The 13,453-nt window shown below is 37.0% G+C and overlaps 1 protein-coding gene across 1 annotated transcript; it reads left to right on the forward strand.

The window, feature by feature from the left end:
• The first annotated feature begins 10,022 nt into the window (after positions 1-10,022).
• LOC102864405 (olfactory receptor 11G2-like) lies at positions 10,023-11,054 on the forward strand. Its single transcript, XM_006883268.1, has one exon. The coding sequence runs from the start codon at positions 10,023-10,025 to the stop codon at positions 11,052-11,054; it is 1,032 nt and encodes a 343-aa protein (XP_006883330.1).
• Positions 11,055-13,453: the final 2,399 nt, after the last annotated feature.

Genomic DNA, 13,453 nt, shown 5'->3' on the forward strand with positions numbered 1-13,453 from the left:
GAGAGAGAGAGAGAGAGAGAGCGCGCACCAACTGAGATTTAAGGACTGAACTCTTGAGACCTTGCTACATCATTGGGCTTTGGACGTTGGAAAATACATTGTTGAGATCTTGACGTTTTCATGGGCCCTTGTCTGCTCAGAAGAGTTCAGCTCCTTCTGACAGCACAGGAAAAGAAATATGTGTACAGGTCAGCCATTAGCACCAACAGACACTTGAGGACTGTGCTGTTCAGAACTTGCTGCTTCTGTGGACTTTTGTCTTCTCAAGTGGGTACAGTTCTCTACCAACCAGCCACAGGAGAGACAGGTACACAAGTTGACCATTAACAACAGCAGACACTTGCAGGCCAAACTGTTGGGACCTTGTCAATTCCTGGGGCCTTTTTCTCCTCAGGTAGAAACTTGTTCCCTCCTGATCAGCCACAGGACAAGAGACAGGAGCATGGGATGGCCATTAGTAGCAACTGAAATTTAGGAGCTGCCCTGTTGAGCCCTTGCCACTTCATTGGGCTGTTTCTCTGTGCAAAATATCCCCAGCAACACTCCCAGGACTTTTTCTTCCCTGGGACAACCCGAGTTCTCCCATCAAACTACAGGACAAGACTGAGAAGTGGGTCATGGACAGCTGGGCAAAGGGAGAGATCTCAGCTCCCTGACCCTCAAAGTACAATCAGATAAGAAACTAGCCATAAAAAGTGGGAAACAGAGCCTCCTATAGACAGTGGCAAAGATTGTCACTGGGAACCTGAATTAGGAGTAACACTTAAAGTCTGCAACTTCTCTGTTGTTGCTTATTTTTTATTTAAGTACAATTCCTATTGACCCTATGAACAAAAGGTCTAAATTTTGTTCTTGCCTGCGCCATCCTCACAATCTCTGATATTTAGACCTATTTCTGTAGTCACTGTGTCAATTCAGCTGGCTGAGGGTCTCCCTTTGTGTCAATATCATTTCACTTTCCCAAGTATGTCGCTGTCCAAGGAGTAGCCTTTTCTAGCAACATGCCCAAAATATGTGAAATAAAGTTCCATCATCTTTGTCTCCAAGGAGCACTCTGGCTGCACCTTCTCCAAGACATACCTATTTGTTCTTTCAGCATTCTATGGATATTCAGTGTTCTTCTCCAACCCTATACCTCAAAGGCATCAATTTTTCTTCAGTCATCCTTAGACATTATCCAACTCTCAGATGCACAGGAAATGATTGAAAAAGACCATGGCCTAAATCAGGTATACCTTAGTCCTAAAACATCATTACTCTTCAATATGTGGAGAGTTTCCTGACTACAGACCTTCCCAGTGCAATACATCTCCTGACTTCTTGAGTGATATTGCCAAGTGTATCTATTATTCACTCAAGTAAGATGAAGTCATTTACAGTTTCAATCTTTATTCAGTCTATCATGATGTTACTGATCAGTCCAGTAGCAAGAATATTTTTCTTGAGATGCAATCCATACTAAAGCTTGCAGTGTTTTTAACCTTTTACAGCAAGTACTTCAAGTCTTCCTCACTTTCTACAAGCAAGGTTGTGTCATCGACAAAATGAGGGTTATTGCTGTAGTCTTTGATCTTCTGTAGCAAGTGCTTCAAGTATTTCTCACTGTCAACAAACAAGGTTGTATCACCTGCATAACAAAGTTAATGATGCGTCTCACTCCAATCTTGATGTCACATTCTTCTTCAAAGAGTCCAGGTTCTCAGATAATCAACTCAGTATACAGATTGAATAGTTTTGAAGAAAGGGAACAACGCTGACACAAATCTTTTTTCATGATGACTATGTCCAAGGCTGCATAAGTCATTTGCAACATGTCACTTGGTATCTCACTGCTTCCAGAGGCCTTATTTCTTGCCAATGCCTTCCATGCAGTTCAACTTCTTCCTTCATTACCATTGGCTCTTACTCATATGGTACTTCTTGAAATACTTCAGTGTTGGCCAATTCTTTTTGGTACAAGGATTCTATATATTCCTTCCATTTTCCTTTAATGCTATTTGAATAATTCAAGATTTTGCCTGTAGCGTCTCTAAGTGCTTCCATTAAAGGGTTTAATTTTGTTTTCAGTTCCTTCAACTTGAGAAATGCCAAACAAGTTCTTCCTTGTTTATTATCCTGTTTTAGGTACCTGCACATTCCATGATAATACTTTGCTTTGTCTTCTCAAGCTGTCCTTTAAAAGTTAGAAAATGGTGAAATGTTTGTTCATATCCTGTGTCTATTTTTCAATTGGATTGTTTTTCTTTATCATCTTGTTGTGCTCGAGTATTTTATAAATTCTAGATAAAAGTCCCTTATCAGACATGTCACTACCAAATATTTGTTCCCAGTCTATGTATTCCTTTTTTACCCTGTTGGAGAAGATTTTGGATGTGCATAGGAATTTGATTCTTAGAAGGTCCCATTCATCTATTTTATCCTCTCCTGGTTGTAGGTTTTTCAGGATGCCTGGAAGACTGTTCATATTGTGGACTAGGGCTTCTAGAGTTCTTCTAAGCTTTTCTCTAATCAAGTTTATAGTCCTTGGTTTTAGTTGTACTTCCAATGATCCATTTTGAGTTGATTTTTGTGTATGGGGTGAGGTGTAGATCTTGCTTGAGTTTTCTACAGATAGCTTTCCAATTTTACCAAGACCATTTGTTTAAAAGGCTGTCGTTTCCCCACTTAGCTGATTTCATCTCCTTGTCAAAAATCGGTCGATCATAAGTAGATGAGCTTATTTCCAGGTTCTTAATTCTATTCCATTGATCTATGTGTCTGTCATTTTACCAGTACCATATTATCTTGACCACCATGGCAGAATAGAAGGATTTTAAATCAGGGAGTGAGATGCCTCCTACTTTGTTTCTCTGTTTAAGAAGACATTCAGATGGTGAGCAAACACATGAAGAAATGTTCAAAATCCCTAGCTCTAAGAGAGATGCAAATCAAAACAACTTTGAGATAGCATCTCACCCCAGTCAGAATAGCAAAATTTAACAGAATAGCAAGCAACAAATACTGGCAAGGTTGTGGAGAAACTGGAACCCTTATTCACTGTTGGTGGGAGTGTAAAATGGTGCAACCACTATGGAAGGCAGTATGGTGCTTTTCTTTCTCAAAATCAATACACTTGGTATCAGCAATCAGAAAATCAGAAGACATATTGAACTGAGAAGTCTTTAGTCAGGAACCTCTCCAAATAATTGAGGCACAATGATGTCAGTTTGAGGACTTAGGTGTACCTAATTCATGCCATGGTGTTTTAAGTCACTTACTATACATCTGAGAGCTGGACAATGAATAAGAATGAAAGAAGAATTAATGTTTTTGAACTGTGGTGTTGGAGAAGAGTATTGAACATCCCTTGGACTAACAAAAGTACAGGCAGATACATCTTGGAGAAGGTGTAGCCAAAGTGCTCCTGGAAGCAAAGATAATAAAGCTTCATCTAACATATTTTGGGTGTGTTGCTAGGAGAGGCTATTCCTTGAAGAGGGACATCATGCTTAAAAAGGGGGAGAGCAGTGAAATAGAGGAAGACTCTCAATGAGATGGATTGACACAATGCAGAAACAGTCTTGAGTGTGTTGGAGGTTGTGAGTATGGCACTAGATAGGGCAGATTTTAGATCTGTTGTCCACAGGGTTGCTATGTGTCATTCTCCACTCAGTGGCACCTAACAACCACAAGAAGGAAGAAAGATTGTCCATCTACTTCTGAAATAACAGGCATTTCAAAAGACTATGAGCAATAGAGCACACTTGGGCAATTAGCTATAGCACTGGAAACTGAGCCTTCATATTAGAACACACAAAAATTGAGGAGGAATAGTTATAAACACCAGCTACTTATTGGGATTTGAATATATAAAGTATGAATGTAGGAACTTGGGCATTATAAAAAAGAGAGAAGAAATGCATAAATATTGACATATTAGATATTAGCAAGTTGAGATGGATTGCAATTGGCCATTTTGAATTGATCATATGGTCTACATATGGTCATAGCATATGCCAGGAATAATAAAATGAAAAAAGTGGGGTTGTTTTCACTGTCAAAAAATAACTTCTAGATCCATGCTGAAGTACAATGTTGTGAGTGGTAAGATACCATCTGTACATACACAAGGAAGAATTGTTAATACCACTATCATTCATATATATATACCAACAACGAAAGCCAAAGAGTAGAGAAGACTGTTACTAGTTTTTCAATCTGAAATTGATCAAACGTACAACCAAGATTCATTAATATGAACAGAAAAGTGCAAAAAGCTGGAGCCAGAAAATCAAAAGAGAAGAACTTGCTTAGCATTTCTCAAGCTGAAGGAAATGAAGAACAAATTCATGTCTTGAGTTACAATACTAAAATGTTATGGGCAAAATTTTGAATGATCCTGGAAGTGTCAAAAGAAGATAGAAAGAGTACACAGACTCACAGTATCAAAAATGGCTGACACAGAACCATTTCAGGAAGTATCATCTGATAAAGAAGCAATGATCATAAATGAAGAGGTTCAAACTGATCTAAAGGAATCGGCAAAAAAATATGGTCCTATGAACTGATGGAATACCAACTGACATATTTCAACACACAAGTGTAGGACTTTATGTACTTACCACATTGTACCAAGAAATATAGAGGACAGCTAAATGGCCAACTGACTGGAAGAGAACCATATTTATTCCTATTTCCAAAAAAAAAAGATGATCGAATAAAATGTAGATATATCAGACAAAAAAATCAAAATCACATGCAATAAACATCTTGCTGAAGAGTATTTAAAAAAAAAAAGAAACACAAAACCTAGAAGAGTATATTGGCAGAGAACTTCCAGAAATAGTAGCTGGATTGAGAAGAGGCCACAGGTCTAGGATTATCACTGGGGATGTCAGCTGGATCTTAGCTGAAAGAAGAGAGTACTAGAAAGATTTCTATTTGTGTTTTATCAACTACACAATTGACTGTGTGGATCACAACAAATTGTGGCTAACATTGACAAAAACAGGAATACAAAATACATTTTATTGTGTTCATGCAAAACCTATACCAAGAAGCTGTTGTTTGAACAGAGCAAGGGAACATTACATGGTTAAAATCAAGAAAAGAGTAGGTCAAAGATGCATCATTTCTTTGTACTTTTTCAATCTATATGTTGAACAGATAGTTCAAGAGGCTAGACTTTGTGAAGAAGAATGTGGTATAAGAATTTGAGGAAAACACATCAACAACCTGCATTATACAGATGAGACAATCTTGTCACCAAAACTGAGGAGGACTTGAAAAGCTTGCTGCAGAAGATCAAGGACTGCATCCTTCAGTATGGATTGCATTGCAGCATCAAGAAAACAAAATCATCACCACTGGGCCAATATGCAGCATCACAATAGATGGAGTAAAGATTGAAGTAGTTAATAATTTCATCTTACTTGGATCTGAATCAACAACATTGGCACCAGCAATCAGTAAATCAAAAGAGAAATTGCACTGGGAAAATCTGCTGTCAAGAACCTCTCCAGAGTGCCAATGAACAATGATGCTAGTCCAGAGACTAAGGTGCACCTGATCAATACCATAGTCTTCTCAATTGCTTACTATCATCTGAGAGTTAGACAATGAATAAGGATGACAGAAAAATTTATTCCTTTGAGTTGTGATGCTGAAGAAAAGAATTGGCCATACCATAGACTGCCAAGAGAACAAACAAGTCCTGAAAAGGGTGAAAACAGCTTGCTTCTTGGTGGCAAGGTTTTGAAACTCTGTCTCATATACCTTGTGCATGTTGTCAGGAGGTATCACTTCCTGGAGAAAGACATCATGTTTGGAAGGGTGAAGGGAGAGCACAGGAGAGAAAGATCCTGAATGAGATGGATTGACAGTGACCGTGGTCATGGGGTTAGGTACGCCAGAGATGGTGAGGTTGGCTCAGGATGGGGAAGGGTTCAGAGCTGTTGTTGATAAGGTCACTATGAGTCATGGCCAATTTGACAATATATAACAACAATATGAATAAAAAGAATAATATTTATTATTAAAGTTACAACTCAAAAAATTGTCTTATTGAGGAGTGAATTTTTGTTTACGAGGTAAGAAAATCTCAGAAAAGGAGGATGAGAATGATTACACAACTTAAAGAATGTCACTAAATGGGTTATGTACAAACTTGAATTTTTTTATGCTTTCTTCTGTATATTTTTAAAAACCCAAAATATTAAAACTAGTATTTATTACATATACAAATGCCAACCACATTTCTTGAACTGTCAATTTTCTTTAATATATATAAAATTTAACTCAATTTTTGCCAATAAATATTACATGCACAGATACATTTAGTAAAGAACATTTTATCCTTCAACAAGGAGAGCCCAATGGTAGAGGTCTCTATTGTAGCTGTTCTAACAATCCCTATTAATGCTTAATTATGCACAAGAAATTGTAATAATTCCTTAATACTAGAGGGAAAATGGCATTTTCTTTCACAGCTATGCAATTCTTTGGGGAATCACAAAACTTGAGTCTTTATTATAAATGAAAATCCAAGAATGGCCCTTACTGAACAAACACTATCAAATCATTAGGATAGATAGTCTCAAGTCCCAAAAGACCATGATGCAAGGAAATAATCATATATAATACCTTCACCTGGTCTTTCATCTTGACCATAAACATGAACTGTGCCATTGGGAAGAAAATCTCCTTCAGGTTTCACTTTTTGCCACCTATGAGACTAAATCATTCAATTTCTCAGGAGCTTCACCCATGCCTTTTGCTCCAGGGAGTGATATTTTATCTTGTTTCTCTGAACTCCTTTTCAGCATTCTTCCAAGGAGTTGAGTGTAATATGTGAGCCACAAATATTCCTTTTTCCCCCATGAATTTAATAGAAAATGTTTTATTCTTGTCCTTGACAAAATCAGGTATATTTTTATTTGATTCAAATGAAACTCAGCAAAAAAAAAAAAAAATAATAACAATTACAAAACTTAGTGATGAAAATTTTTCTTCTTGTTTCACTGAGTCTAGAATATATTTTTAAATTTGAATTTCCCCTCTGCATAAAATAAATAAGGCATTCTGGTTGACTAATGGGTAGAGAGTTGCACTGTCAACCCAAAGACAGGCTGTTCCACTAGTTGTTACACAGAATAATTCTGGGCAATCCCTTCCTATGCCATTTACAGCCTCTGAAAATCCACTGGAGAGTCAGCCATGAGTCAGTTCCAACTCAACGCCAATGAGTAAGTATGATACAGTAAATAAGATCTGTCTACAAAGGACTCCAGGGTTTCAAATGAAGGATATATTCACTAATTACTAAAGGAAGATATATTTTGCAAGGTCAGTAGATATAATATGGAATATATTTCTTTCCAGAAATATCTCCTCCCTCAAGCCCATATATTCGTTTTAATTTCATTAATGTTGCTTAATTTTATGTGAATAAATTCTAGCCTAAATAACAAAAATACTAGGCAAGTGTGTATTTTTGTTGTTTCTCATGTCTAGGATTTACTCTATCTAAATTGTAATGTTGGGCAATATCCTTCTTAGGAATCAGAACCAAGAAGAGTAAGTATTGGTAATTTCAAGCAAATCTACAGTCAGTCACCACTCTCTACATAAAACAAATTAGTCAAGACTGTAGAGAGTAGAGTTTTGTGCAAATAGGAAAAAAACCTACTTAAAAGATAACCTAAACAAAATTGTAAGATATCATTCAAACAAAATATTAAGAGATACGATTCCCTACAGAACATGAGTGATTATTGAATGAATTCTCCCTTTAAAAATATTTAACAGTACAGAATTTCTGTTTGGGGTGGTCAAAAAGTTTCAGAAGTTGCTAAGATGCTGGATAACATTTATGCCATTGACATGTACAGTTAGATTTTTTTTTCTAAATGGAAAATTAATGCTATATGTATTTTACCATTGTTGTTCACTGTAGAGTTTCCAACCGTCCCATAGCTGACCCTCTAGTGTGTTTTCAGAGGCAGTAAATGGCATGAGAGGAGATTGTCCATCCTTCTCCCACATATTTTACCATAATAAGAAAAAAAACAATAAACCTAACTTAAGTTCAAAAGACTGAGCTTAGATAATCTAAGGATTTACCTGGTCTTTTTGCTTTGTTATTATATAAAAAATCATTACTAAAATAATCTAATTAAAAAAAGGAACAATAACAACAATAAAAAATACCCAGTCCTTCTATTTTAGGTAACATCTCAATAAGCCTCTACAAGTGAGTCAACCATGCATATGGTAGAACCTGAAGAAGCCCTATCCAGAAATATGTCAGGAACTTGTCTGGCTCAGGGTCTTAGGTTCTTATATTAAAAAAAGCTTCTCTAAATGTTCCTCATAAAATGCAAAAATATTGTAGTTGATTTGAAAAGATAACATAATGTGTTAAAATGTTATAGTTAACCATGAGGGCTGAATCTGTCACAGCCACAATTGTTTCTCTATCAGCCATTAGCACACTAAAAAGCTTAGTGCATGTGTTTTTGGGTTTTGTGGGGTTTGTTGTTTTTTGGTGGGGTTTTTTTCCATTAATTACTTTACCTAGAACTCTAGAGGCCTAGTTGGAAAGGAGTTGCACTTCAAACTCGAAGACAAGTTGTTTGAATCCACTCACTAGCTCTTTCATGGAAGAAAAATGGGCAATGTCCTCTCTTGCTATATACAGCCTCTCAAAATTTACAGGACAGTCAGTCCCCATTCAATGGCAATGAATGAGTAACAATTACTGCAATAGGTCAGAGAGACAGCCTGTGAAAGCAGGAGGACTGAATTTTTACTGAATAACAACTACTTAGGGTAGAGGTAGCAGGAAGGAGAAAAGTGAGAAGTTTCAATTTTCAGATTTGTACAGATATAAAACACATAGATTAGACATCATAATGAAGTGTAGAAAGAAATAAATGCTTGTTTAGAAGTAAAACTTAAAAGGAGCAAAAGTGGGAAAGGAAAGTGAAGAACATGAAATCTTCCCAGAAATAGAAAATCTATCTATAGAAAATCTAGCTTACCATATAACTTGTCTTGTACCACTTTGGATATGCTATCATAGGCAAACTAAATTTAATCCCAGTCACTCAAAACTACTGCCTCACTAATACCAAACGCAATGATGGCCATATCTACTTCACATATTCAAGTGGAAATGTACCAAAATGCCTATTCACAGTAATTAGAAGCCAAAATACATACCTCTGCTTTACAATATGTAGGATATCTGGCAGTCAAGAAGAGGTGGTAGGAACATTTGTTTTTCTATCAAGCAATGTATTAATCATAAATACATGAAGGAACTTAAAGGACTATCTACTCTAGCATGAAAGCAGTCTCCTTTTTTTGGTATCTTTCAAATTCTATTGGTATGTTGAAGGTACTGGGAGTAAAAATAAACATTAATTTGTGCACTCCTTCGAAACAGTTTTTTAAAATAAATTTATTTAAATATTTTCTTTTTATATCAGTATTACAAATCACAGGAGCTCTTGTGACATATTCTGTAGAAAGTTGCTATGTTAACCCAAAAATGACATCTCTGGAAGTTCGAATTCACCAGCAACTTCACAGAAGAAAGAGGAGCAATCTCCACCCATGTGACAGACAACCTCTGAAAACCACTGGAGAGTCAGCAATAAGTCAGTTTCAACTCAGGAACAATGAGAGAAAAGATAGAGTATGAATTATGATGTGGGCATTCATAACACTATTGCAAAAACTTCACATACATGGAAATATCTGATACACTGATATCCCTGTAATATTCATAGTGCAGGTAGACAGACAAAAGTATAAATGCGTTAAATATAGATAATTTGCCAAAATCACCAAAATGTGCATTTCTAGTTGCTAGTCTACTTTTCTTAGTCAGGTCATTATTTGTTCTCAGTTCGTGTTTTATCCCTTTTATACTGTGTTCTATTAAAATGAGATCATGTGCTCAAAGGATAAATCATTAAAATCAGCTTTGTGACTTAGGCAAACATCTATTTGTTGCTTAAGCAGAAATTTATCAAATTATGAAGAATATTAGAGACACCAACATTCCTCATTACAATTTAACAGTGCCACCTGTCTTCTCCATGTCTTCCAGACTAAGGAATGCATCTAGCAGAGACATCACCAACTCCGTTACTCACTTTATCCTCCTGGGCTTTCCTTCAAGCCCAGAAGGGCAGCTCCTCTACTTCGGGGTCTTCTCAGTAACCTACATGTTGACCGTAATGGGGAATGCAATCATTGTCTGTGCTGTGTGGTGGGACCAACGTCTTCATACTCCTATGTACATATTCTTGGGAAATTTCTCTTTTCTAGAAATATGTTATGTCACTACAACCGTCCCTAATATGTTAATCAACTTCCTTTCCACAAGCAAGTCCATCTCCTTTGTTAGTTGTTTTGCACAGTTTTACTTCTTCTTCTCTTTGGGCTGTGATGAGGGCTTCTATCTTTGCATCATGGCCTTTGATAGATACCTTGCCATCTGCCGTCCTCTACATTATCCACTCATCATGACTAAAGAGTTGTACACTGGACTGGTCATCTTTGGATGGTCTGGTGGATTTATCCTTTTTGTAACCCCCATTGTTCTTATATCACGCTTGCCATATTGTGGGCCAAATATCATCAACCATTTTATATGTGATCCTGTCCCATTGATGATGCTATCTTGTTCTGAAGACACCACCACACAGTTTATTTATTCTACTTTCAATGTTATCTTCATGATTGGCACTTTTCTCTTTGTCCTTTGCTCCTATCTTCTGGTGATTCTTGCTGTACTACGGATGCCCTCAGCAGCAAGCAAACGCAAAGCTTTCTCTACCTGTGCTTCCCATCTGACTGTGGTGGTCCTATTTTTTGGCTCTGTAATGGTGATGTATGTGAACCCAGGATCAGAACACCCAGTGAAAATGCAAAAAATTGTCACCTTGTTTTATTCTGTGATAACACCTTTATGCAATCCTTTAATATACAGCCTCAGGAATAAGGAGATGATGGCTGCTCTAAGGAAAATCTTTGGGTCTGAACAAATTACTCATAAACTATAAATGAGAATCAGATTATATCTCACAAATGCCATTCACTTTAATAAGGCATGTGTGATATATTTTCTTGCAAAATTTATTAAGCTTTGTTAAGCAATTATTATAACAAAAACCCATTATCATCTTAAATAGAATGACCTTTTGAAAACTAAGTTGTAGCTGATCAATTACCTCATATGCACATGAAAACTTGACAAGGTATGAGGAAGATCAAAGTATAATTGATACTTTTTAATTATTAGGTTGGCAAAAAAAAATATATTAAATACACCATAGATTGTCAGAAGAATGAACAAATCTGTCTTGGAAAAAAAGTACAGTCAGATTGTTCCTTGGAAGTAAAAATGGTGAAACTTTGTACATGTACTTTAGATATGTTATCAGGAAGGATCAGTCCCTGGAGAAGAGCATCATACTTGGTCAGTGAAAGACCATTAATATGGAATTATATGGTGGCAGCAACAATGGAATCAAAATGCAACAACAATTATGAGGATAGAGCAAGACCGGACAGTGTTTCCTCCTGTTGACAAAGCCAACTTGGCAACATCTGTCAACAACATCATCTTAAAAATCATCACAAAACCCTTAAAATATTCTAAGAAGAATATATTTTACCAAGTTGTTATAGTAAATACCATGTGTCAATGTGGCCACAGCTCTCTGTATAATGGAACTGTTATTTATGTATTATAAACTCCAAAACTTTATGTTATGAATGTATTCTAAAAATCCTAAACTGTACAATGAGCGAGGATTTGAGGCCATTGTTGTTGTTGTTGTTATGTGCCATCAAGTCGCCTGAGGCTCATAGCAACCCTGTGTACAAGAGCACTGAATGTCGTTCTATCCTGGGCCAACTTAGCCATCTCAAACGCACTTATTCCCACCGCTCCAGTCACAGAATCGACCCATCTCATCAAAGGTCTTCCTCTCCTTTGCCGCCCCTCCACTCTGCCAAACATGATGTCCCTCTCCAAGGACCAGTCTTTCCTTGCAACATGCCCAAAGTATGTCAGATGAAGCCTCAGAATCCTTGACTCCAAGGAGCATTCTGTTTTCACCCTCTCCAGGTCAAACCTGTTTGTTCTCCTAGCAGTCCATGGTATATTCAACGCTCTTCTCCAGCACCACATCTCAAAGGCATCAATTCTCTTTCTATCATCCTTATTCACTGTCCAACACTCTGATGCATAACACGGCCATTATATCATAATATAATCAGCCTAATCTAATAAAGGGTAAGTCTCCTCAGCCATGTGACCTTCACTGATACATGCGTATGGACTCTCTGGTCAAGCTATAAGGCTTTTGGTCCAATTTTGCATCTGGTTTATGATCTCAAGCTTTGAACCAGTGGTCGACACTACCTGCCAACCTGATCTTTGCCTCTTTTGCCTCTAAAGTCAGCAATCTTTGACTCTGTTCCCTGACTTGACCTTGAACTCATTAGGCTCCCAACACAATTCTACTCCACTCCTCTGAAGTCTAACTCAAAGATCAAGGACTTCACAGCATCTTCAATTGAATAAATCATCTCTTTGAATCTTTCTTTTTCTCTGTGTATATACATGCGTGTATATGTATGTGTGTGTGTATGTATGCATATTTATGTATGAAATTAGTTTTTCTCTAGAGTGCCTAGACTAAGACATATATGAATGAAATGAAGTTTTGTGTTAAAAATTATTAATTTTATAAAAAATTTATTCTTTTTTATTTATTAATAAAATTTTATTAATCTTTAAATACATGACATTGTATGTATCTATGTATTTGTCATTTAGGAAACTCTATAGAGTCTTAGTGGTAAATAGTTGAAGTGCCATCCCAAAGGTATATGGTTGAGTGCACAAGCTTCTCAGTGGGAGTAAGATAGTCTCTGTCATGTCATGTCATTTTCTGAGAACCCACTGAAGGGTCAGGTATGAGTGGGTTTCAACTCAACACCTCCTAACAGAAGCAACATGTATAATTCATTTTCTTTAAGCAAGACAGGAAGGTACTTTGTACTGCTGATCTGAAGCAACTTACATATGCAAAATAAAGACTGCTTTGGGAATTTAGCATTTAAGCCCATAATTCTTCACTGGGATATTGTTGTTGTTGTTGTTGTTGTTGTTATGTGCCGTCGAGTCACTTGCGACTCATAGCAACCCTATGTACAACAGCCCTAAACTCTGCTCTGTCCTGTGCCAATCACACTATCTCTGACACTCCCACCAGTTTACCCCAGTCGCTGAATCTATCCACCTCATAGAGGGCCTTCCCCTCCTGCGTTGTCCCTCCATGCTCCCAAGTATGATGTCCTTCTCCAAGGACCAGTCTCTCCTCACAACATGTCCAAAGTATGTTAGACAGAGCTTCAGAATCCGTGCCTCCAAGGAGCCACCCGGTTTAAC

Source organism: Elephantulus edwardii, unplaced genomic scaffold, assembly GCF_000299155.1.
Source record: "Elephantulus edwardii isolate Elephantulus edwardi_28Jun2011 unplaced genomic scaffold, EleEdw1.0 scaffold00026, whole genome shotgun sequence".
Lineage (NCBI taxonomy): Eukaryota > Metazoa > Chordata > Mammalia > Macroscelidea > Macroscelididae > Elephantulus > Elephantulus edwardii.

Excerpts from the sequence above, each read along its gene's own strand:
- LOC102864405 (XM_006883268.1), top strand. The coding sequence starts at position 10,023 with ATGAAGAATATTAGAGACACCAACATTCCTCATTACAATTTAACAGTG.